Source organism: Phaenicophaeus curvirostris, chromosome 1, assembly GCF_032191515.1.
Source record: "Phaenicophaeus curvirostris isolate KB17595 chromosome 1, BPBGC_Pcur_1.0, whole genome shotgun sequence".
In the NCBI taxonomy this organism is placed as follows: domain Eukaryota; kingdom Metazoa; phylum Chordata; class Aves; order Cuculiformes; family Cuculidae; genus Phaenicophaeus; species Phaenicophaeus curvirostris.
The window spans coordinates 1,296,020-1,322,457 of record NC_091392.1 but is presented as its reverse complement, the minus strand read 5'-3'; the positions used below and the strand labels follow the sequence as shown (position 1 = coordinate 1,322,457).

The 26,438-nt window shown below is 48.5% G+C and overlaps 1 protein-coding gene across 1 annotated transcript in view; it reads left to right on the top strand.

Moving 5' to 3' along the window:
- Positions 1–25,764, top strand: part of LOC138716877 (collagen alpha-1(VII) chain-like) — a 137,407-nt gene extending 111,643 nt beyond the window's left edge. The window contains exons 70-83 of the mRNA XM_069850049.1: positions 3,115–3,195; positions 4,322–4,375; positions 5,500–5,553; positions 6,284–6,346; positions 7,768–7,830; positions 9,226–9,342; positions 12,120–12,197; positions 13,860–13,913; positions 16,019–16,067; positions 16,912–16,950; positions 20,105–20,272; positions 22,360–22,431; positions 23,007–23,177; positions 25,582–25,764. Coding sequence (XP_069706150.1) covers positions 3,115–3,195; positions 4,322–4,375; positions 5,500–5,553; positions 6,284–6,346; positions 7,768–7,830; positions 9,226–9,342; positions 12,120–12,197; positions 13,860–13,913; positions 16,019–16,067; positions 16,912–16,950; positions 20,105–20,272; positions 22,360–22,431; positions 23,007–23,177; positions 25,582–25,595 — 1,077 coding nt within the window. The 3' untranslated portion in view covers positions 25,596–25,764. The remainder of the gene's footprint in view (positions 1–3,114; positions 3,196–4,321; positions 4,376–5,499; positions 5,554–6,283; positions 6,347–7,767; positions 7,831–9,225; positions 9,343–12,119; positions 12,198–13,859; positions 13,914–16,018; positions 16,068–16,911; positions 16,951–20,104; positions 20,273–22,359; positions 22,432–23,006; positions 23,178–25,581) is intronic.
- Positions 25,765–26,438: the final 674 nt, after the last annotated feature.

Genomic DNA, 26,438 nt, shown 5'->3' with positions numbered 1-26,438 from the left:
TAAAAACAGAGATGAAACTCTCAGTTGAGACTCCCAGCTACTTCATATGCATCATCCCATCAAATATTGAGCACTGGAGCCCAGTAGGTGGGAAATCTTTTAGCAGAGGTTGCAAGCCTGGTATGGAAATGCATGAGCCCTTTGTTGCGTGTCTTCACACAGACTCATCCATCCTTTTGGGGTTTGCCACTGGGGCAATGCTGCTTCGGATGGGTTTCACCAAGCTAATTCTCCAGCTTGTTCATCGGAGTGGAAACGATGAGCCTGGAGACAAAGCAGGCTTCTCCCTGGCTCCAGCCCAAAGCTTCGCAGGAATTTGTGCCTGGAAGCAGAGATCTTCAGCTGCTCAAACACGTCTTTGCGTCACAGGCAGTGCTTGGGACTTATGACTAAGCCTCTGCGTTACTGTGCCTTCATGGTACCTGGTGTCTTTGTAGTTAAATAAAGCCTGTTCCAGCAACACTTTAATAACAGAACCAAATAGCAAGAGCCATTTCCAGTACTCCGCCAGTAATTGCATTTAAACTGCCATTTTAGTAGCTTTTATTGCCCAGTCTTTATTTGCCTGGCAGAACACAGAATGTAAATCTGAGAGAATAAATTTCCATTCAGCTTCTTTCGCTTGTCTCGTGCTCCAACATTTTCCTCTTCTTCTCCATCTTCTTTTTCTTTTTTCCTATTCCATCTTTTTCTTGTCCAGGGTGCAGACAGCCTTGAAAAGCATCACTTCCATCACTTCTCTGACTTCTTCCCCCTCCAGATAGAGCAGGGACAGACCTGCTGTCGTGTTCAAGCCTTATTATAAAATTTCCTAGTCCATATGACAAAGTCTCTTCAACCCACGATGAGTGGAAATCCACCTACGTGAGATAAAACCCAGGTCAAAAACTTGTTTCTATTTACTGGACCAAGTAGGCACGGTTTAGACCCAGCTACATTTCATTTATTGTGAGCTTAACTCTTCCTCAAGCCATCTGGCTCCTTTGAGAGGAGATGCCTGCTGATGACCTAAGGTAGGTAGAAGATATGAGAGCTGGACATGAGCGGGTGAGGAAGCACAGGAAAACAAGGAAAGGTCTCTACGTGACAAAGAAGACACTAGGGACAACTAAGAGAAATATTAAAGCTAACTGGGAAATCTGTAACCAGTGCCAGCTTTCTTCAGGATCAGGCAGTGCTCAGGAATAAGCTTTTTAGCCCATCCCTTTGGACACAGGCGTGTAAATCCCCAGCCAGATGGATCTGTACCCAGCTCAAAGCTATCTCAAAAACTCCATGCACTTGAAGGTATTTATCCATCAAACCATAAGGTTTATTACCCTCCAAGCAAGCAATCTGTCCTAGCAAACAGAGTAACTCTAGATGGCTTTTTTATGGTCCTTTTTTTTTATGGTATTGCCTCAAATGGAACTTTATATTGATCATGTCTATAAATACCCACCAGTAAATAAAAAAGCTTGCACGAGATGTTTGTGCCTGATAGTATAGGCAGTGCTTGAGGAACATAGACTTCACCTGATCCAGACACGACCAGCAGCGCCATGAAGAGTACCTGGTTGGCTCTGAAGTACTCCTCCTACTCTGAAATGTAAAATACGTTGAGGCTTGGGGAGGGGTCTGAAGAAGCAACATGGTCCCCAGAGGAGGACCTGAGTTTTTATAGCTGGGAATGAATAAGTAAGAAGTCTGTCTTCGCAGCCTGACCCCCCATCAGGGACACCACCATCCCACCTGAGTGTCTCTGGCATGTTTGCTTGTCACTGTGATTGTCTTTGAAGTGTCTATTCATCACTGAGAGGGGGAGTAATTGGAGAGGCGACGAGTTTGCTTAATAAATGTGGTTCCTTTCAAAAACCAAATTAATTCCAAGTAGAAAATGACACTTGTTCATTTCCTGATCTGTTTAAACAGCCAATTCATTCTCCTCTGAGTGAGCTGAGTCTGTGCAATCAGTCTCAAGTGGGGATGAATCCAATTTCATCTCACACATACACATTCTGAAAACAGCAGTCAAAATTGGTCAGAATGGATGGGCATTTCTAGTGACTTTTCGTTTGCTGTTGAAACAGTGGGAGAACCCACACAAACTGGCTCCGATGCTGGAGGTGGCTCCACTTAGCTGAGCTGCTAAGTGGCTTCGTAAACTGAGAACCTCCAAAACGTAGTATGACTTGTGCAGCATAGCCCACAAATCTGGGCTGGATGGGGATCTCTCTTTCAGCTCTCAGCTCCCTAGATGGGAGAGATACTCCAAACTGCAGCTGTGAGCAATTCCATGCCTGGATCCACTCATTCACCAAACCAAATTTCACCACCCAGCGCTGCTTTCCTCAGCTGACTGGATGTGAAGCTCTGGACCCAGTGCCCAGGGTTGTGTGCATCCCTCTAAGACACTCACAGCGTGATGCTGCCTACTTAATGCCCTTCCTCCAATTTTCAACTGCAGCTGTCACCACCTCAATGTTCTTGGCCCAGGACTACTTTTTAGCTGCTGTTGACTCCTGTTTTCCAAGCTGTACTTGTAAATAAATCAACTCGCAGGTTGCATTTACTAGTGGCTTGCAAGCCCATGAAGAATGGGTGCTAAATCCCAGCCTCAGGTCTCGGTGCTAGAATTAGGGTACCTGGAGAAGAGGAGGCTGAGGGGAGACCTCATTGCTCTCTCCAACTACCTGAGAGGAGGTTGTGGAGAGGAGGGAGCTGGGCTCTTCTCCCAAGTGACAGGGGACAGGACGAGAAGGAATGGCCTCAAGCTCCACCAGGGGAGGTTCAGGCTGGACATTAGGAAAAAAAATTTCACAGAAAGGGTCATTGTTCCCTGTCCGAGGCTGCCCAGGGAGGTGGTTGAGTCCCCTTCCCTGGAGGAGTTTAAGGGACAGGTGGACGAGGTGCTGAGGGACATGGGTTAGTGATTGATGGGAATGGTTGGACTCGATGATCCAGTGGGTCTTTTCCAACCTGGTGATTCTATGATTCTATGATTCTGATCTTCTACTGTTCCAGACTTTTACTATTCCAGGCTCTTACTATTGAGTTTCCATCCTGATGCCTGCCCCTCAGCCACCTCCCTGCACAAGCTGACATAGAAATTACTTTTTCTCCTCTTTCTGGCAGGGTACATCAGGTCTCCATGGGAAGAATGGAAACAGGGGAGCCAAAGGCGACAGGGGTCTTCAAGGACAGAAAGGGAAGCCGGTGAGTAGTGGGAAAGGACATTGTTTGGCAGGTAGAAAGAGGCTCTGTGCCTTTCTCAACCCTAAGTTCACTTCTGCTCCCATGCTCCACATGCATTATTATTGTAGGTAGGTTCTTGTTCAGGAAGAGTCTTTCCAAGAGTGAGATGAAAATGCTCCCTAAACCTTGAGTTTTGAGCACCACAGTATAAAAAGGATCTCAAGCTACTGGAGAGTGGCCAGACAAGGCCAAAAAGTTGGTGAGGGGTTTAGAGGGGAAGCTGTACGAGGAGTAGCTGAAGTCAATTGGTCTGTTCAGCCTGCCAAATAGGAGACTGAGGAGAGACAACATTGTGATCTAGAGCTTCCTCACAAGGAGAGGAGGAGCAGGCACTGAGCTCTTCTCTATGGTGACCTATGACAGGACCTGAGGGAATGGCAGGAAGATGTGCCAGGGGAGGGTTAGGTTAAATATTAGGAAAAAGTTCTTCACCCAGAGGGTGGTGGAGCACTGGAACAGCTTCCCAATGAAGCAGTCATGGCCCCAAGCCTGACAATATTCCAGAAGCATTAGGACAACATTCTCAAACATGTGGTGTGAATGTTGGGGTTGTCCTATGCAGGAACAGAAGTTGGACTTGATGATCCTTGTGGACCCTTTCCAACTCAGGACACTCAATTCTATGAGACCTCCTGGAGGTTCAGATCAGGCCAGGATGAGCGTTAGAGCTCTATGAAACTTTAGCCCCACATTACTGGGAGCAGGAAAGGAAGACCTCACTAATTAATATCCTCTAGATCATTCAGGTAGTACCTGAACAATCCAGACTTTGAATGACAGACTCAATCTCCAAGGGCAGTGACCAGCAGAAGAGCTGGGGGAGACCACCTAGTATCTCCACAGTGCAGGACCTCGTGATTGTTGCCACTCTGGCCCTGTCACGGTCACCCACATTCTGCAAGGTCATTCCCTGTCCCACCCTAGAGCTGGCTGCATTTCTAGCAACCAGGTGACCATGACCTGCAAGTTTTCAAGGACCTTCTGGTGGTTAAAAGTACAATATAAATGTCAGGTGGTGCTAAAACTAGGGCTGCATTCTCAGCCTTTCAGGCTGTGCATGATATGTTTGTCTATTTTTTTTTATTAGGGAGAGAAAGGTGATCCTGGGACCATTGGTGACACTGGGCAGAAAGGAGCAAAGGTAAGAAATGGATGAGATGCTGTGAAATCGCCATCCTTGGAGATATTCAAAGCTGTCTGGACATCGCCCTAGGCAACCAGCTTTAGGCAGCCCTGCTTGAGCAGGGGAGTTCAACAAGATGAGCTCCAGAATTCCTTTCCTACCTTAAAATTTCCATGATTCTGTGAAATAAAGTTTGGAATAAACAGAGAAAAGAGCTCAAGCTCCAGGTTCTAGAAGGGCTGATGGGGAAAGATGCTGTGGGCAAGGGAAGAGGTTGTAGGACTACATCAGGGTTAGCCCTGTGCACACACAGAATCATAGAATCGTGGAATCACCAGGTTGGAAAAGACCCACCAAATCATCGAGTCCAACCATTCCTATCAAACACTAAACCATGTCCCTCAGCACCTCGGCCACCCGGCCCTTAAACACCTCCAGGGAAGGGGACTCAACCCCCTCCCTGGGCAACCTCTTCAAGGCCCAATGACCCTTTCTGTGAAAAATTTTTTCCTAATGTCCAGCCTAAACCTCCCCTGGTGGAGCTTGAGGCCATTCCCTCTCGTCCTGTCCCCTGTCCCTTGGGAGAAGAGCCCAGCTCCCTCCTCTCCACAACCTCCTCTCAGGGAGTTGGAGAGAGCAATGAGGTCTCCCCTCAGCCTCCTCTTCTCCAGGCTAAACAACCTCAGCTCTCTCAGCTGCTCCTCTTGTTCTCCAGCCCCCTCACCAGCTGCGTTGCTCTTCTCTGGACTCACTCCAGAGCCTCAACATCCTTCTTGTGGGGAGGGGCCCAGACCTGACCCCAGGATTCGAGGAGCGGTCTCCCCAGGGCCGAGGCCAGAGGGAGAAGAACCTCCCTGGCCCTGCTGGCCACGCCGGGTCTGATCCAAGCCAAGATGCCATTGGCCTTCTTGGCCACCTGGGCCACTGCTGGCTCATGTTCAGTCGCTGTCAACCAACCCCCCCAGGTCCCTCTCCTCCAGGGAGCTTTCTAGACAGACTTCTCCTAGTCTGTAGCTCCTCAGGGTTGTTGTGCCCCAAGTGCAGGACCCGCCATTTGGTCTTGTTAAACCTCATGCCATTAATCTTCCTTCCTTCCCTTATCTTGGTTTATCAGCAATGCCTATGTTCTGCTTTATTTTCAGGGCTTACGAGGGCTCCCAGGACGTATTGGTGCTCCCGGAGCTGAGGGCATCAAGGTGAGCTCAGCCCAGCTTTCCATCCTGCTCCAGCTGCCTCATTTCCAACCATGGTTCTCACTTATCTCCAAGATAGCTTTATGCATGAAGAAGCCTCCCTATCTCTGGTAGGAGAAGTCTTTTTTGGTGGTGTGGAGCTGCAGGCTCCAGCACAGGAGGACATGGCCATGCACAGCAGGGAGGTTTTACGGCTTGCAGGGAACTTTTTGGTAATCTGGGGTAAAAATAACCAGGCTCTCATAAACCCCTGTCCAAGTTCCCTCCGGGTCTGTGGCTTAGCAACTCGATTCGCAATTACTGTTGGACACATTTCTCCAATTGGCAATACCGTTGGTCCTTCCTTTATAAACAGGGTTAATGACCCTTAATGATCTCTTTATGAAAGGTTTTTAAAAGCTTGATAAGAAGTCAGGGAGCTCTTGATAGCTGAACCTAAGGAACATTATTATTTGTCGTTATTATTATTGTCATTGTTACTAATGTTTTCCTTCATCAACCTTGGCCTCTTGGGTAAAAGAAGTGCTGTTCAGTGAATTTCCCACCTACTTTCAGGGTAATCTAAAATTCAGACTGGTCTGGAGAAGGACTTTTCTTAGGCTTTCTGTTACCAGGACTGGCAACATGTTCCCCTCGTCAAGTACCACTTAACTTGCCATTTTAAAGCCATTTTCCCAAAAGTTTTATGGGTTGTGTGGACTTCAAGCCCATCTGTTGCTTTTTTCATCTGCAGGGAGATACTGGTAGTCCTGGAAAACCAGGAATCCCAGGAGCAGATGGACCATATGGACCAAAGGTAAACATCTTTTGGTTGACAGCCAACTCAATATGAGCCAGCAGTGGCCCAGGTGGCCAATAAGGCCAACGGCGTCTTGGCCTGTATCAGAAACAGCGTGGCCAGCAGGAGCAGGGAAGTGATTGTGCCCCTGGACTTGGCACTGATGAGGCTGCACCTTGAGCCCTGTGTTCAGTTTTGGGCCCCTTACTCCAAGAAAGACATTGAGGGGCTGGAGCACGTCCAGAGAAGAGGCACGAAGCTGGTGAAGGGGCTGAAAAACAACAAGCAGCTGAGGGACCTGCGGTTGTTTAGCCTGCAGAAAAGGAGGCTGAGGGGAGGCCTTTTTGTTTTCTACAACTCTCTGAAAGGAGGTTCTAGCGAGGTGGGTGTTGGTCTCTTCTCCCAAGTGGCAGGCGATAGGATGAGAGGGAATGGCCTCAAGCTGCACCAGGGCAGGTTCAGATTGGACATCAGCAAAAATTTCTTCACTACAAGAGTTCTCAGGCCCTGGCAGAGGCTGCCCAGGGAAGTGGTGGAGTCCCCATCCCTGGAGGTGTTTAAAAGATGGGGCAATGAAATGCTGATTTAAAAGATAGGTAGATGAAGAGATGAAGAGTAGTCGACAGGTACGGTTGGGCTTGATGATCTCAAAGGTCTTTTCCAACCTAGTGATTCTATGATTCTATGATTCTATGATTTAAATTACCCACTTGCCTAAAAGTAGGAGGTTTCCTAAGAGCTTTGCAGATGCTACAAATCACCTCTGCAATATGATTCTTTCTTTCAAAGGGCACAAATGGGGCACAGTGGTAGTGGGCTGATGGTTCTCCCAAGGGACAGGGGACAGGACGAGAGGGAATGGCCTCAAACTCTGCCAGGGGAGGGTCAGGCTGGACATTAGGAAAAAAAATTTCACAGAAAGGGTGATTGGTCCCTGTCCGAGGCTGCCCAGGGAGGGGGTTGAGTCCCCTTCCCTGGAGGGGTTTAAGGGACGGGTGGATGAGGTGCTGAGGGACATGGTTTAGTGACTGATGGGAATGGTTGGACTTGATGACCCGGTGGGTCTTTTCCAACCTGGTGATTCTATGGTTGGATTTGATGATCTTAAAAGTCTTTCCAACCTTAATGATTCTATTCCTATAAGCCAACATAGATCTCAGTGAAGATGCTTGGACATCTGGGGTAGGAACCTCTTCGTTCACCTCTGCAAGGCTCAGCCAGGCTCACCCACCCAGCCCTGGTGCTCCAAAGGCATAATTCCATATGTCAAGTAACGGGTCTTTTTAATGACATATCTTTCTTCTCCCTGAGTACCTGCAACATGCAGACTGACAGACCCTTCTGGGTCATATTTTAATCTGAAGAAGAGCTGGTTCACTCAGCAAATTGCAACCTTGCCAAGTCTACGTTGGCCATGATTTTATCTTGGCTCCCTCCAGGGCGAACTGGGAGCACCAGGAGGCCATGGTGCCATGGGGATTCCTGGAGAAAAAGGAGAAAAGGTTGGTATTTGCCAGACTGCATTGAGCTGACATTTATAAAAGAATACATCCTACGTCCAGGAGGTTGAGTTAACAAAATTATACACTCTCTACATCACTGGTACCCTTTCCAGTGGGCAAATGTCAACTGTCTGGAGCATTAAGGCTGGGACTGCAGTTGGAAAGGGAAGAAGAGGGAGGTCACCTTAAATTCACCCTCTGCCAATGTACAAAATCCCAGTAGAGTGGCTGCTTAGTGTGAAGAAAAGCCATCCAAATCCTTAAAGTGAGATTAATTGTCAGAGTGTATTCAACACCACCATGCCCAGGGTAAAGGATGCATGGGATGCTGTGGAGCAGAAAAAGCAGATAACGCTGCTGCCTCCTGGGCACAGTGGCCATGGGAGTGGAAAAGGTCTCCAAGCTGACCTGAGGAGTCCCCACCTTGATCACTCCCCACTGATCATCCTTCTCTGCATTGCCTAGTTTTCCATTTCCTTCCCTAAGCGAAGTCTAAAAGTCTAGAAGTTGTACCTTTCCATGGAGGGGTTAAAAATGGGGTTTCAGTCAAAATAGTAAGTATTTTGGAAAAAAAGAAAAACACACAACAACCCCAGAAGCCTCCACCAAGTCTTTTTTGCATTTTCCAGCCTCTTAGGCTCTTCTTGCATTAAGTTCCACCATTTGGTCTCCAGCTGATTTGGGATCTTAAAGAATTTGTTGCTTTTATTGATAACAACTCTTCTGGTCCTCATGCCACGATGGTCATCCATGTCAAACACCAAGTCCTTTTCTTGTTAAGCAACATCTCTGGGTCACTAAGATTCTGAGCTGTGAGTGGTTGGAGGCTGGGAGATTATTTCTGCGGAAATACCACTCCCATCTTCTCTTGTTCTTCCCCTGTCCCACAAAAATCTTATTTTGGCCACTGCTGAAGGTTGGATGTTGGACTGACTGGAGGTCTTTCCTTCTGCTGTGCTTAATGGGAGCCTTTTCTATTCACAGTAGGTCCATGAGAAAGCTCAACCATGCAGACAAGCAGGACATTGGTAGGCGAGCTCTTGGTAACTCCCTTTCTCCTCCTCAGGATCCACTATTTTTTCCAGGGTTACAGACTGAAGGACTCTACTTATATATGCAGGGAGAGTTAGGCATCATGCCAGAGGAGGGTAGGGTGTCCAGGTCACCAAGAAGCGAGGTGCCTTCTGAAAAAGTGAAGGTGGAGAGCATAGGTAAAGTGATCTCTAGCATCCTACTAATGCTTTGTTAAAAGCACAACAGCAGACAAAGTAGGTTGTAGAATAAGGGTCTTCTCTTATTGCCATGAAAGTACTTGGGCAATCTTTGACTGGCCCATCTCTAAAACCATCTGTACTTGATAAAAGCTCTGACCTGCTCTCTGTCGGTGATTCTCAGGGGACCAAGGGCGTTCCTGGCTTGGGAGGCTTCAAAGGACAAATGGGATGGCCTGGGAAGCCTGGAGTCGCTGGACCAGAGGGACCTCCAGGGCCACAGGGCGAACCAGGGCCACAGGTGAGCGGCAAGTGGTCTATTGCATGCCTTAAACCCTGGTGAGATCTGCACCTCACATTCTCATTTGACACAGTGTCCCAGATGGGTCCCTGTGTGTCACTACGTACACATATATTTCCTCACCACTTACAAACTGGCACCTGAGGTCTCCCATGTTCATAGAATCATAGAATAAAGAGGTTGGAAGAGACCCACTGGATCATCAAATCCAACCCTTCCTATCAATCACTAACCCATGTCCCTCAGCACCTCGTCCACCCGGCCCTTAAACCCCTCCAGGGAAGGGGACTCAACCCCCTCCCTGGGCAGCCTCGGACAGGGACCAATCACCCTTTCTGTGAAAAATTTTTTCCTAATGTCCAGCCTAAACCTCCCCTAGCGGAGCTTGAGGCCATTCCCTCTCGTCCTGTCCCCTGTCCCTTGGGAGAAGAGCCCAGCTCCCTCCTCTCCACAACCTTCTCTCAGGGAGTTGGAGAGAGCAATGAGGTCTCCCCTCAGCCTCCTCTTCTCCAGGCTAAAGGTGCTGAAGGTGGCCATGAAGTCTGCTGTCTTTTTGTGGGATCTTGATCAACTTTTACCTCTTCTTTCGGTGTTTTTACTGCCAGAGATTTTTATTTTTCCACTTTCCTCTCTTCTTTCTCTGCCTGCAGTGTAAGATGTGACCTCTCAGTGAAGAAAGGAAGGCTGATAATTTCAAGTTAGCAGGGCATCAAGTGCACCCCTCGTGTTGCTAATTATCTGGGGAGCAGGATGCCAAGCTTTCGGAAGGAGCCGGTGGCTTTCAGACCCCATTTGTGGGCCGTACTTAATAAGTGTCTTTGCATGCAAGACACACGGGGCACCTTTTGAAATGTGACAAAAAGACTTGAAAATGACACTTACTAATACCGTTTATGAGCAGGAACATGCTGCCCCCAGATTCTATGGTGAGGAAGAGTGTCTTGCTCCTGCCAACACAATGTGGAGTGATGATGCTAGAGATTAATGCTAATCACCTGCTTTTAGACAGCATCCACTCAGTAATAAAGAACTTTTCAAGTTAAAGAGGGCTGGAAATGAAAATACCCTTCTCAGTTGTGCTGGTGGGATGGGCTGAGTTTCAGGCTTGGACAAGAGAATACGTGAATTAACACGAAAGAACCAAGACCTAAAGAAAAGCTATAGTTGGGTAACTACCTGAAAGGCCAACTGTTTGCGATAAGCTGTCTTAGTGTTTTCCCTGTTTTGACTCCTGCCAGCCTGTGAGTGTGGCAGATACTTGCTGTACCATAGAATCATAGAATCATAGAATCATAGAATAACCAGGTTGGAAGAGACCCACCGGATCATCGAGTCCAACCATTCCTATCAAACACCAACCCGTGTCCCTCAGCACCTCGTCAATGTTTCACCCTTCAGAGATGCATCCTCGTACAAGTACATATAAGAATTTAATCCTCGTTTCTGTGTGGTTTTATATGTGTATATAAAAATGTCTTCACTGAAAGAGCAGTGAAGCATTGGAAGAGTCAGCCCAGGGCAGTGGTGGATTCTACGTCCCTGGAGGTCTTCAAAAGGCACATAGATGTGATACTTCGGGACATGGTTTAGTCAGCTCAGTGGTGTTGGGCTGACAGTTGGACTGGATGAGCTTGGAGGTCTTTTCCGATCTTAATGATTCCATAATTCCATACGTGTGCATAGAGACTGCATGTACACACTTACACACATGGTTTCTGAAATACTTGAGTGTTCTGCTAGATGGCAAGTAGACTGTACTGCTGAACTTAAAGGAAAGGAGGCAAGACACCCTGTCTGGATTTTATTAAAATCATAGAACTGTAGAATAGTTTGGATTGGAAGGGACGTTAAAGATCATCCAGTTCCAGCCCCACCCCGGCCATGGGCAGGGACACTTTCTTTTCCCCACTCTCCAGGCAGTACCTTGCAGAGAAAAATCATAGAATCATAGAATAACCAGGTTGGAAGAGACCCACCGGATCATCGAGTCCAACCATTCCTATCAAACACTAAACCATGTCCTTTAGCACCTCATCCACCCGTCCCTTAAACACCTCCAGGGAAGGTGAATCAACCCCCTCCCTGGGCAGCCTGTTCCAGTGCCCAATGACCCTTTCTGTGAAGAATTTTTTCCTCATGTCCAAATGTATCAAAAGAATCACAGAAGGGAGGAAGGAGCCAAAAATACAAGATCCCCTCATGTATGTTTAAAAAGGCTGGAAGTTTTTAGATTAGCAGTTACAAGGACTGCATGCTCAGAAAGCCATGTATGAGATAATAAATGGCTTTTGTTTGGACACTGATTAAAGAGAGGCTGTGAGATGCCACTTTCTACACCCACACTGCTACTTGTCTTTTCCCTAAATTAAAAGAGAAAGTTCCTGGGTCTGAATTGCAGCAGTGAGACCACCCTCCTTTCTAATGTGGGAGGGTATTATCTCTGCCTGCAAGCTCTTCTCCTCCTGCTGAGACTCCGTTTCTTAAATTAGTGCCAGGGTAGACAGTGTCAGAGTGAGAAAATTGCCTTCTACCCCCACAGCATCCGTCCTCTCTGCAGGGAGGGACTATAGGAAACTCCTCGTGGTTGCCCAGGGCAGAGGGGGCAAAGCCCAGGGCTCTGACCCATCACATCTGATCTCTCTGGGGAGCATCTGAATCCAGAGGGTTCTGAGAACCTTCTCAGGCTGGGCTTTAGGAAGAAAAGCCCAACTGGTGGTATGGGATACCTCCGGAGGGTACTCGGGTGCTGCTAACAGAGCTCTCCTCCTCCTCTCTAGGGTCCACGAGGGAGAAGAGGGAGATCTCAGCTCTGTTTCAAGGGACCCCCAGGCACGGATGGGCAAAAAGGAGAAACGGTCAGTATGAGGATGAAGCAGCTTCCCCTCCTGGAGAGGCTCCTCACCACCTTTCAGCCACGCAGAGCTCTGCATCGGGGCTGTTCTAGGTTGCATTGCTTGGCTCTCCAGATTTTGCAAAAATAAGAGCTCAGAGAGCATTTTGTCCTCAAGCACCGGGCACTGAAATGCTGCCTACACTTCTGCCTGAAGGTCTCTCTAGCTGGGACAACTGCTGTGAGACCTCAAGGGCTTTTTGCAGCAGGAGGTGGCATTGCTTGAGCTCCATGTGGTGGTGGAAGGTAATGCAATTTCTCCTTGCGCTCCAGTCCGTTTAAGTGAACGCAGATTGAGAAAAATGGCCATCACGGCTTTAATTTAGAGCATTCTTCCTGTGCTCATTTTCCTTTAATATTTTTAAGTATTTTTAATCGAAAAATCCAGTTTTCACCAGCTCCGAGCAGAAAATTTTTCTAGGTATTTTCTCCTAGGGAGCAGAAAACCCTGTTGGCAAACCTCAGCATCTCCATGTCTTTCATCTTTTCACTTAATCCCACTGCAATCTTCTGTGTGGTCTGGTTCCCAGAGGTTCTCTGGATGTTGGAACTTCTCAGTGCCTTCACCTCAGCCTTTGTGGTCCCTTACAAACTGAAAAGAAAGCTGAATGAAATTATAGCTGGTAGCATCCTTATTGTTTGGATAGAGCAGAGTTCCCAAAGCATCTGGGAGCTGGCCCCCAGCTCTCTTATACACAATTTTGTTCTTGTTTCCTTGCACATAGAATAAATAGAATGGTTGGGTTGGAAGGGACCTTAAAGCCCATCCAGTTCCAACCCCCCTGCCATGGGCTGGGACACCTCCCACTGGATCAGGTTGCTCAAAGCCGCATCCAACCTGGCCTTGAACACCTCCAGGGGTGGAGCAGCCACGACCTCACTGGGCAACCCGTGTTAGTGCTTCACCACCCTCCCAGGAAGACATTTCTCCCTCATATCTATAGATCTCCCTTCTTTCAACTTAAAACCATTCCCCTCAGTCCTCTCCCTGCACTCCCTGAAAAAGAGCCCCTCCCCAGCTTGGGGGAAGTGTCCATTCTTTTCTGCTCAGTGATTCACTCACGACAGGCTTCGAGAGTTGGGACAGGTCGAGAGAGTTGAGGTTGTTCAGCCTTGAGAAGAAAAGGCTCTGAGGAGCCCTTATAGCGACCTCCCAGTACCTGAGGGGGGCTACAAAAGAGCTGGGGAGGGACTTTTTACGAAGACACGTAGTGATAGGACTAGGGGGAATGGCTATAAATTGGAGAGGGGCAGATTTAGACTAGACATAAGATGGAATTTCTTCACTATCAGAGTGTTGAGGCCCTGGCACAGTTGCCCAGGGAAGTTGTGGCTGCCCCATCCCTGGAGGTGTTCAAGGCCAGGTTGGATGGGGCCTTGGGAAGCCTGATCCAGTGGGAGGTGTCCATGGCAGGGGGGTTGGAACTGGATGATCTTTAAGGTCCCTTCCAACCAAAACTATTCTATGATATCCCTAAAATTTATAGGAAAACACGTGAATCTTATTCCCTAACTCCCTTCCTATTTCCCTTCCTATTATCCTTTCCTCTCTAAGGTGCACTTAATTCTTGGAGCATTTAATGGTCAATCTACTGAGCTTCTGTAATGACTTAAGTGTTTTTAACAGGGTGAAAGTGGTCCAGCTGGCCAGAAAGGAGAAAAGGGAGACCCTGGTCTTTCTGTGAGTACTTTAGTCCAAGATCACATCTTATTGCACAGGCCTGAATAGAGAAAATAGGGCAAACTGCTCCTAAAAGGCGTAGGGGAGGAGGGAAATGCTGAGAAACAGATTCATTCAGAGAATATCTGGGAAATGAGAGGGTTGGTTGTTACCCAGAGATATCAGACATACACAGGCTGGGGTGGGAGCAGTGCTAAGCTGTACCATGCCAAGGCCAGACAACAACACCCTCTCCCATCCTCCCCATAATGCTTCAAACTTGTACTTGGAGGGCAGGATCGGTGCCAATGGGCTGGTCAAGTACAAAGAAAGAGCATGAGAGAGAAAAGTGCCCCATTTTCAAAGACGGCATGACTGCACAAGGTGCTACGTGGGTTTGTACATCCTGAAGAAGGCGTGGCTGACCTACGTGGGTCAGGGCAAGGTCTGTGTTGCAGCTCCCCTAGCATTAGGGTCATCCTGTTGACTGAGCAAAAGCATTTTTTGCCACTTGACTCACATAGAATCATAGAATCACCAGGTTGGAAGAGACCCACTGGATCATCGTGTCCAACCATTCCTATCCAAACAGTAAACCATGTCCCTCAGCACCTCGTCCACCCATCCCTTAAACACCTCCAGGGAAGGGGACTCAACCACCTCCCTGTTCCAGTGCCCAATGACCCTTTCTGTGAAAAATTTTTTCCTAATGTCTAGCCTAAACCTCCCCTGGTGGAGCTTGAGGCCATTCCCTCTCGTCCTGTCCCCTGTCACTTGGGAGAAGAGCCCAGCTCCCTCCTGTCCACAACCTCCTTTCAGGGAGCTGGAGACAACAATGAGGTCTCCCCTCAGCCTCCTCTTCTCCAGGCTAAACACCCCCAGGGCCCTCAGGCTTCTTCTCCAGCCCCCTCACCAGCTGCGTTGCTCTTCTCTGCACTCGCTCCAGAGCCTCAACATCCTTCTTGTGGGGAGGGGCCCAAACTGACCCCAGGATTCGAGGAGTGGTCTCCCCAGGGCCGAGGCCAGAGGGAGAAGAACCTCCCTGGCCCTGCTGGCCACGCCGGGTCTGATCCAAGCCAAGATGCCCTTGGCCTTCTTGGCCACCTGGGCCTCTGCTGGCTCCTGTTCAACCAACCCCCCCAGGTCCTTCTCCTCCAGGCAGTTTCCAGCCAGACTTCTCCTAGTCTGTAGCACTGCATAGGATTGTTGTGCCCCAAGTGCAGGACCCACCATTTGGCCTTGTTAAACCTCATCCCATTGGAGTCTGCGCAGTGGTCCAGCCTGTTCAGACCCCTGATGCAGTACTTTCATCCCTGATCTGTTCAGATATAATGCAGTATTTTCATCTTTCTGGTGCACACAGGCCCGGTAGGATAGGTTTTAGCACGGGTATTACAGCAAGGGTCTCCTATGCTGACCTGAGCCCAGCTCACTATGTAGTAAGTGCCCCAAAGATTGTCCTTCCTACAAGGAATAAGAGGCAGTGACCACATTAAGTGCAGTAGAAATTCAACTGTCACACAGGGAAGATGTTCCAGTAAAACAGTGGCAGTTGGCTGGCCCAAAGAGTGAAGGATAGACTCAAAACCCATGAGACCAGATGCCTTGCTCTGTGGGGAATGGCATTAGCTGGTAGAAGAACAAAATGAGGTGCAGCTACATCTCATCTCAATCTAATGCTACAGCCCATCTCCATGGGTCAAGCCTGAAGTATAATTTGAGCAGCCCCTTGGCACAGATGCAGATGGTTTGATGAAGCTTCTCAGAGGTAAAAGATCATGGCTCCAGGGCCAAAAGAGTGGAGAGACTCGTTTTAAAGGGGAGCCAACCCAGGCTTGAGATGTGTCATGTTCTTCACATTGGGCTGGGATCCCACGTCCTTGTGGCTGTAGGATGGCCATGAATTTACAAAGGGAATTATTTCCCTGATGAGCCACAAATCTTGAACCGAGGTCTCTGTGTCACCAAACGTACCGCTCTGATCTTGGTCGTATCCAAGCTGAGGTGGCTTCACGGGAGGCCAACTCTAGTGAGGCAAGTAGAGTTGGGATGGGGCACAGCATGGAGGGAGATGGTGCTGGAGTAGAAAATCACAACTAACCCCTGCTTTCCCCCCTGCGGCACAGGAGGAAGAAGTGAAGGAGGTGGTCAGGAGCGAAATGAAAGGCAGATGCGGTGAGTCAGCCAGTGAACCACACTTGGGGCTACCACTCTGACACCTACCAGCAGCTAAATTGAAGCAATTTGAGTGCCGGCACATGCTGGCTCGGCAGAGCAAATATCATCCCATTAGCAGGAAATGGAGATGCACCGTCTCTCCGCGCTTGGAGAACTGTGAGGGCTTTTGGGCCACAAGGTCTCTGCCATAGTCCTGACCTTCTTCTCAAACTCTTAATTTTTTCCCTTTAAACCTTCTCTTCCCATTTCTTCCTCTGTGGTTTTGACTCGCTGGTCATCTTCATTTCTCCGTTGATTGGTGAAAGGTGCTGGGTCACCGGGGAAAGTTTGGAGCTGCATTTTGCCTAATAACAACCTTTTAATTCCTGTCTACTTTGTGGCATTTCTTGACCTCTCCTCTCCAGCAGTGAATAACTGTGCCACAACAGATACAAGAAACATTGCATTTAGGGATGGTTTTACCCCGGAATCCTGACATTGCAAGCGTGTCAGGCTTTGGGGATCATGCTTTTCTTGCCCTACAGAAGTCCAGCTACCTGAGAGCTGCCCCACTTCTGTCCCACTCCCTGGGTCCTGCTCATGGCCAAGGAGGCTTTGGGTTCACCACCACTTACCAAGATGCTTCAGCCATCAAGCTTGGAGTTGCATTCATTTCCGCTTGGAGGTGTTAGGGGGCATTTGTATATTTTGAAGGGAGGGTAAAAAAAAAAAAGGATGAAAAATAATCCATGAAAGCATGTGCTGCCTGTAAAAATAATGATTTGGTTTAAAAATCTTATATAAATAGGGGAGAAAAAAAAATTAGCAAACAAACCATCCCCTGTCTGTCTTATGTTTGCAGGTTGCAGAGGTGAGTTGGGAAGGATGCTCATGGAAAGGGGTAAGGCTGGTAATATCTACCCAGAAATGCACGTGAATTCATGCAGTAGAGTAAAAGATGTTCCCCTTGCACCAAAACAGCCTGAAACTGCAAGTGAAAAGATGTTGTTAAGTGGTTTTGTTCTGTGATTCAGTGCAGAAAAGGAACCTAGATCACTGACTGCTTTTAGACCCTGGTGCTGAGGGGCGCATTTCTTGGAAGGAATCTGAGAAAACATGGTTGAGAGGGATGCCAGGAGGTCTCCTGCTTCCAGCCACTACTGCAAGTGGAACACCCACTACCTTCATTAAAAGAGGCTGCCCAGGGAGGTGATGGGAGTCCCCATCCCTGGAGGTGTTTAAAAGACAGGGAGGTGAAGTGCTTAGGGATATGATTTAGTAGTGGACAGGTGTGCTTGAGCTCGATGATCTCAAAGTTCTTTTCTAACTTAGTGATTCAATGATTCTAAGACAGGATCAAGGCTAGATCTAAAAGTTGCACCCACAGGAACACCTCTCCTTGTCCAGGAAACAGATCCTGTTGCTCCACCATCAACACGATATCCTCCAGTGAGGTGTCTACAGTGCAGGTGTCTGTTCATAGAATCATAGAACAATTTGGGTTGGAAGGGGCCTTAAACCCCACCCAGTTCCAAGCCCCGCGCCATGGGCACGGACACCTCCCCTCCCACTAGATCAGGTTGCTAAAAGCTTATTCATCCTTTAAGCTCCCATTGTGGACATCCAATCCATGGAGTCTGGAGGTCTGATCTACCACCCTCAAGGTAGATGCCCACATTCAGTCAGGGACTCATCCTTTGTCCTTCAGGGAGAACTTGGTTCCTCCACATCTTTGCCTACATGTGGGCAAGTGATTCAGGGAGACACTGGATCTCAGCTGGCCATAGGAGGTTTTGAAGGCACTCAACTCACAAAAAGTAACCTAGAGGAAAGTTTCCAGCTCTGGATCTGGTGCTCATCCTTCAGGGTTGATCCAGTTGCCCGTATATAAGCCAGATTACGTATCCTGCGTGATCCTCTCTATGGGTACAGATGCCTCATAGGTGTGTGTCATACCTGTCAACCAAGCTTTGACGCCTTGGTTGCCCAGGGACATCTCATCTAACCTGAATGTTTCCTACTACATTTCAAAGCCATCATTAGACCTGGAAAGAGTCCCTCACCACAGCTTATTTCTAATATCGCAAACAGGAATAGGCAAAGGAGGAACGTCAGAGCAGCAATTTGGCTCTAAATTGCAGTGACCTCGTGTTCTTCAGGAATGGATTTGATTTAATTTTTCCTTCATAACTGTTACGTTATATATGGGGTTTTTTAGCTTTCATAACACATCGTTTCATAGTGTACGAAAGCAGAGCATTTTATGAAGCAAGGACTTTTTAAACAGAGAGTTGAGTCAAGAAACAACATCCTTGCCCTGGATGGAAGAAGCCAATACAGTTATAAGTGCCTGGAGGAGCTGGGAACTCTCTTGATGTGAGGTATTCCTAATTATGCTAGACATGAGATAGTCCTTTCTGAGCTCTGTTTCCCCTCTTGCTCTGTGTTTGGAAAGCAAATCTGTCAGGATAGAGACCACCTCTCCCTGCTGTCTGTCCCGTAGTCCCATACCTGCGATCCTGCCCATGCCCCAGCCTCCTTTTGCTTCTGTAAAGTAAATAAATCAGAGCAAATGAATCCTGCACAGTGAATGCTCTTGGACACAGCAGCCTCCATGGTCCTGCAAAGGACAACCTTCTCTCAAGTGTTTTGCCTTCATGACTCAGGTGTTACTCAAGGGCCTTGCCTGTTATCCAGGTGGTTGATCCTTCAACCAAGAGCATGTGGTCCTCTCCACCCCTCACGCTTAAAGCATCGTTAAGATAAAACAGTAAGTTAGATAAGTAGAGCGAAGCCAGATCAAAATCACAGTGGACACGCCATGGATCATTAACCTAGGATGGATTCAGTCTGCTGGTCCACGTTGCTTCAAAACAGGTTTCTGGGTTAACCTTGCACAGCCAGGCTCCACTAGATCTACTGTCCTCTGATCTACCTGCAGACTCTGTGCCTCCACCATAAAACCAGAACTCCTAAAATATCTACTTTGCTACTGTGCCTGCCAGCCTGGTCCAGATCACGCTTGTCCCTCAAGGCATTGGACATGCCCAGTATCAAGGATGATGGAATCACAGCCTTACATGCATTTTGTAGGTTCCCAGACTTAGAGTAAACCCATCTCATGGAGATGCTGATCCAGCAGCATTTCATCATCCACGTAGTTTTGATTACGACTCCATCCCAACTGACACTGGGAACTTGTCCATGCAGTCGTGGAGATCCCAAGGAAGATCAGCACAATTCTGGGGAACCACTTCCTCAAAAGCAGCTTTTATTGGACAGTACAATCTCTCCTTAATTGCTTGTTGTTCTCGAGAGTATGTGTGACTTGGAAAAAGGTTTCCTACCTTGACCACATACCCCAGTACTCTGTAGGCTTTGGCCAATGAAGCATTGTGTCATGACTGTCTTCTTTGTTCTCGTGAAACATCACCTGGAGCCACACATCCAGTTCTGCAATCCTCAGCACAGGAAGGGCATGGATCTATTGGAGCGAGTCCAGAGGAAGTCACGAGGATGATGTGAGGGCTGGAGCACCTCCCATAAAAGGACAGGCTGAGAGAGTTGTGGTTTTCCAGCCTGGAGAAGAGAAGGTTCCAGGGAGACCTTAGAGCAGCTTCCAGTACTTCAAGGGGCAACAGGAAAGCTTTTTATCAAGAATTTCAGGGATAGGATAAGGAGGAATGGTTTTAATCTGGAAGGGGGCAGATTGAGATGAGATCTTAGGAAGAAATATTTTCCTGTGAGGGTCATGAGGCCCTGGCACAAGTTGCCCAGAGAAGTCATGGAAGCCCCATCCCTGAAAGTGTTCAAGGCCAGGTTGGATGGGGCTTTGAGCAACCTGATCCAGTGGGAGGTGTCCTTGCCTGTGGCAGAAGGGCTGGAACTAAATGATCTTTGAGGTCCCTTCCAACCCAACCCATTCCATGATTCTCTGATTCTGTATTGTGCAGTGCCAGAAATTTTGTTGAGCTACAACCATTTATTAAAGCATGGTGGCTTTCAAAGAGAAGCACCAGATTTCATCCTCACTGACCCAGCAATTAAATCCACAGGTCTGGAGGCAGTTGAATTCAACAGAGAGCTCCAAGGGTATTTTCAGCCTCAGGAACACACCAGAAGGGATGGTGGAAGCCAGGAAGAAATGCTTAACACAACTCAGAGCATGACAACGTTAGTGACTTCAGTGAAGCCATTCATGGAGCCACATTCACTTATTGCAGGTAAGTGCAGCTGCGTGCTTTCCATCTTTCCAACCGTGGCAGATGGTATCTTCTGGAGCGCTCCATGAACTCTCTTCCCTGAGACAGGGAAGAAAGAAGACAGTGATGGGATTTGCAGTGAGGGAAAAAAGGTCTGGTCTGTGGCTTGGAGATGGGGTGAGCTGATGACCCTGGAAGGGGCAGTGGATGAGGAAAAAGCCAAATATGTGTGGCCTTGGCGATGGTCACCTCCTTCAAAAGGATGCATTTTGAAAGGCTGGAAGGAGGGAGACATTTTCAGGCTGATTTTGTCCCCCACCACCCTCACCACTTTGCAACTTCTACTAAAGCTTCCTGTCACCCAGAAATTACATCTCTGAGACCAGACACTCGAGCTATTACAGATTATTTCTGCCTAGGGCCTCATGAACACCTTAATGGGTAGAACTGCTGATTATAGCTAATGGGAAAACAACCGGCTCGATTTCTGTTCCTTTGTGTTGCCTGAGAGAAGGGGAAAGAGAAGGACAAATGTCCTACCCTGAAGACGCATGCAATAGAGACCTGAATGTACACGAACACCAGTGGGTTTATAGCGTCTCCTCACACAGCATCTATCTTTACACCAGACAACTGGGCAGGGCAAGAATCATAGAATCATAGAATCATCAGTTTGGAAAAGACCCACCGGATCATCGAGTCCAACCATTCCCATCAATCACTAAACCATGTCCTTCAGCACCTTGTCCACCCATCCCTTAAACCCCTCCAGGGAAGGGGACTCAACCCCCTCCCTGGGCAGCCTCGGACAGGGACCAATCACCCTTTCCATGAAAATTTTTTCCTGATGTTCAGCCTAAACCTCCCCTGGTGGAGCTTGAGGCCATTCCCTCTCATCCTGTCCCCTGTCACCTGGGAGAAGAGGCCAGCACCCTCCTCTCCACAACTTCCTTTTAGTTATGATCTGAGACTAGCCATGCTTTTAGGCATTACGAAGCTCCCAGTAAGATCTTGAGCAGCACCAGGTAGCCAAGGTCCAACCATCATTTTGGGGGATGAAGGGAGGTCAATTATGTCCTGCTACTTGCCCACGTGCTGGAGTTCATGGACCATTCTGCAGGCACAGCCAATGGCTCCTGAGAAGTCATGGCTGCCCCATTGCTGGAAGTGCTCAAAACCAGGTTGGGTGAGGCTTTGAGCAACCTGAACCAGTGGGAGATGTACCTGCCCATAGCTTAGGGGTGGGAACCGGACGATCTTTAAGGTTGCTTCCATCCCAAATCATTTTATAATGCCACAACCTTCATTTTTCACCCCATGTAATCTGGAGGTGTTTAAGGGACGGGTGGACGAGGTGCTGAGGGGCATGGGTTAGTGTTTGATAGGAATGGTTGAACTCGATGATCCAATGGGTCTTTTCCAACCTGGTGATTCTATGATTCTATGATTCTATGCTAAGGACCAAACAAATGCCCCTAACCCACTTCATCCTACAGCTGGACCCCAAACATCAACACCTTCCTTCTGCCCACACTCAAGCACTCTCATGATGTCTGTGTTGTCCATCGAAGACATCATCCATCTGGGTTTAAATTCACTTTATACCACGGCAGCATTTGGGATCTGGGCGGTTTCAGATCGATGGGGCGTACCACGGGTTATTGAATCACAGCTGCAGTCGTCGCCAGCCGACAATCCCATTAAAGCCCGAGTCTGAGGCAGGAGGGCTCATAAATCGCTCTGCTAAGTGATGAGTGCGGCTCGGCGCTCTAAATGTTAACAGGATTCTGCAATCGGAGGGTTATTACTGCCAGATTACAATCGCTCCTGGCTTTTTCAACGCTCGCAGATTTACAAAACTCCATCCTGACATTTATCTCTTGCAAACAACCACAAATACTTCCATTTTCTCTGACTAACACCCAACCTTTCTGACTGAGTTGTTTAACATCATTAAGAATTTTATTGCCACCGGTTGCTCTGTGACGTTTATTAAGAGAACTTGTTAGCCAGCAGAAAGCCATGTAAGGCTCCAATGATCTCTATTTAAATGGTGGCTAATTTGTTTGCGTGCCCTCGTTACATGTGATTTCCATTTGCTTCCCCAGCAGCTCCTCGGGCGCAGCAGATAACGGGTTCCTCTCAGCACAAGCACCGAGAAGCCCACAGTCAATTACCAGGTGACATACACTGAATTAAGTGACATTTGGGGAAGTCACTTCCCAGGTGGGAAGCAATTCTTGGCATTGAGATCAAGCGAACGTGGCACTGAAAGAGTTACATGTGCCAGAGGCTCAAAACTTGGGTTTGGACTTGGCTTCAAGCAGCTGCTTTTGCCCCAGGGCATCAAGCTGGTGGTGAACAAATCAAAGGATGCTTTCACCCAACCCAGTGTGGCCAAATGCACAAATGAACAAAACCACCCTTGCAAAGACCTCCCCCAAGACCCAGAGATTAATTGCTTCCTTGCAAAGGTCAGAGGCCACCATGATGATGGGCACCACAGGGGTAGGTCATGCCACGGGGCAACAAAGAGCCTTCTGCTCATCCCACTATGGAAATCTACCACCTTGATCCTTGCTGCCCCCGTTGCTCTGCCAACTCTACTGTTTGGGGCAAGGGGTTGGCTGTGGGGCAGCTGGAGATCCTGCACCATCCCCACACGTTTGCCTGGGGACGTACGGGGGTGGAAAAATCTGGCCTTTTCCCACATTGGTCCAACGCATGAGAGTTTGTGGGGGTTGTTCCCCTGCAGCCTCCTGCCTGCAGCCGATGGACGAGGGCTCCTGCCAGCACTACGCCGTGCTCTGGTACTACCACGCAGAGGCAAAAGCTTGCCGGCCCTTCATCTTCGGAGGATGCCGAGGGAACAGCAACCGCTTCGAAACCAAGTGGAAATGTGAGCAGCGGTGCAAAACCTCAGCAGGTAAGACAGCCCCTCAGCCCTCCAACCCTCCTCTTCCTCCAATCAGGAGTGAAGCTGCCTGGAGGAGAAAGACCTGGGGGTGTTGGTTGACAGCGACTGAACACGAGCCAGCAGTGGCCCAGGTGGCCAAGAAGGCCAAGGGCATCTTGGCTTGGATCAGAAACGGCGTGACCAGCAGGTCCAGGGAGGTTATTCTCCCTCTGGACTCTGCCCTAGTGAGACCACTCCTCAAATCCTGTGTTCAGTTCTGGGCCCCTCACCACAAGAAGGATGTCGAGGCTCTGGAGCGAGTCCAGAGAAGAGCAACGAAGCTGGTGAGGGGGCTGGAGAACAGGCCTTGTGAGGAACGGCTGAGAGAGCTGGGGGTGTTTAGCCTGGAGAAGAGGAGGCTGAGGGGAAACCTCATTGCTCTCTACAACTACCTGAAAGGAGGTTGTGGAGAGGAGGGAGCTGGGCTCTTCTCCTAAGGGACAGGGGACAGGACAAGAGGGAATGGCCTCAAGCTCCACCAGGGGAGATTTAGGCTGGACATTAGGAAAAAATTTTTCACAGAAAGGGTCATTGGGCACTGGCAGAGGCTGCCCAGGGAGGGGGTTGAGTCACCTTCCCTGGAGGGGGATTTAAAGGATGGGTGGCCGAGGTGCTGAGGGACATGGGTTAGTGATTGATAGGAATGGCTGGACTCGATGATCCGGTGGGTCTCTTCCAACCTGGTGATTCTATGATTCTATTCTAAGTTAAAGCAGGAAAACTCATCCATGCTCTTCCCACATCCATTGCCTTATGGTGTCCCACCAGGACCAATAGAGAATTTGGAGGGGTTTCTCCAATTTGCAAGATCTTGTTCCCCTCCCACTTCCAGCTCACTTTGCCCCTTATCTCCTCCAGTCCTCCTAGGAGCTCATAGATATCTCCTTCCCTGGGCCACATGCATTGATGGGATGTGAGTGGAACTATGGGAGATGAAGAGGGTCCATCTGGGCAGCAGCACTGGGTCCTGACAGTTTGCATGCCTTGAGCTCAGTCACCTTGTGCATTCTGAGGGTGAAGGTTTGCAGAAATTTCCTGGCTGGTGCCCTCTGAACCCTGAACTGCTCCATCCAAGGACCCCTCTGGCATCTCCAGCCACTGACGACTCCGAGCAGATCCTGAAGCTGGTGGAGCTTCCCTAATCTAGACCAGCTTGTGAGCAGTCCTAAATGCCCCTTCATACCTCATCCAGGGCTTCCATGGGAAAAAACTTCTTCATGGAAGCCCAGCTGGGCTCCCATTGGCAGATCTAGGGTTCACAGGGGCAGTCTGCATGGCTTTTCCTCATCTCCAGGTGTGTGGTAGCTCACCACAGGAGAAATGGGCTCCTGCCAGCCCTGACAGTAACACAAATAGTTCTGCTGCCAAGAAGTGCATGAGGTGTGGCTGAAATCAGCCTTCTTAGAGAGATGCTCCTCTCTCCTTGTGGAGACGACCCCTCTGGGCACCACGAGAAATGCTTTGGTTCTCCTACAATACATTTTAAAACCCTCCAGTGAGGTTCATCTCTTTTTTTTGAAGGGATTTTTAAAAACAGAAAGAAATCAAAGCCTGAGATACTTAATTCCAGGTTCATTTCAGAGTTTTCAGGTGGTCTGAACTTTGGACTGGCACCTATTATGCATGAAATCAAGACCATTGCACAGGCTGTTATCGTCCATCTGAATCTTTCCGATACACAATGGACTTTGCACAGCCCACACTTCTTGTCCTGCGAGAAAAAAAAAGGCCGTGCAAATATTCATTGATCTAAGTCCACATCAGGACAAGCAATGCCATCCTGGAGGGCTGAAGTGCTCTCTGAGGAAAAGGAATATGCATTGCCTCGTGAGGAATGGGGATTTAGCACCATGAGGGGAGTCAAAGCAGACCAGTCGGTCCATTTAGGTTGGTCAGTGCCCATGTTTGGTGTCCTGCTTCTTCACGTGAACGGAAGCTACTCTCAGCGCTGTGAATCCAGCCCCAGCAGTGGATAATAAGTAAGTGAACCTCTTCCCAGCCAATGTTTTACCCCAAGGCATAAGCATTAAGGGATTTAACGCTTCACAAAGCAGCTGTAGATACCTCCAGAACTCCCTTTGTGGGGAGAAGCAACCACTGAGGAGTGGGAGTCATCCAAAACCAAGCCAGGGCCATGTGTCCTCTACATTCCCATTTCTCCTGGCTGATCCTAAATGGTGACTGGAGCTGGCCTGGATTAGGAAATGTGCTTTCTGGATGTTTGATGTGCCGTGACATGACCCGGTGTAGAAAATCCCATGGTGTCCAGGGCCTCCCAAGCCACTGTGAGCATGGGAGGTCCAAGAAGAAGTCCAGGCTGCAGCCAACCTCCAACATCCTATTTGTTTTCTCTTTCCTTGCTTTTCAAAACCAGGCAGAGGGAGGTGATCAGTGATTGCCGTGTCTAAATCAAAGAGAAACAGAGTGGCAAGAAGCGTTTCCAGGACATCTCGGAGATGGACAAGCAAGATAAACCATTTACCGTGAAGAGGCAAAGGATGTTTGAAAAAAAGGATGCTGGAAAACTGTAATTATGAGCAGGAAATAAAGTGATAAGTGGAGGGGGAAACATCTCATGGCTCAGAAAAGTGGAGATGTCCAAGGGCTCATGCCTGTGCCACTTGCCCCATAGGACTATAGTGCAAAACCAGGCAACAACACACCCTGAATTTATTTAAGTAAAATAAAAGTCTGCTAATGCTCTTGTGTAGAATTCTGGTTCATAATTCTCCTGGAAGCAGTAACCCTTTGAGAAAAGCAGAGAGAAAGTTGGAAATTTGGGCTCCTCATTACAAGAAAGACATTGAGGGGCTGGAGTGTGTCCAGAGAAGAGCAATGAAGCTGGTGAAGGGGCTGGAGAACAAGTCTTATGAGAAGCAGCTCAGGGACCTGGGGTCGTTTAGCCTGGAGAAAAGGAGGCTGACGGGAGACCTTATCACTGTCCTCAACTATCTGAAAGGAGGTTGTAGTGAGGTGGTTGCTGGTCTCTTCTCCCGAGTGACAGGCGATGGGATGAGAGCGAATGGCCTCAAGTTGCACCAGGGCAGGTTCAGATTGGACATCAGGAAAAAGTTCTTTACCAAAAGGACTATCAGGCCCTGGAAGAGGCTGCCCTGGGGGCAGCATATTTAAAAGACAGATAGATTAAGTGCTTAGGGATACAGTTTAGTGGTGGACAGATACAGTTGGGCTTGAAGATCTCATAGGTCTTTTCCAACCTAGTGATTCTAT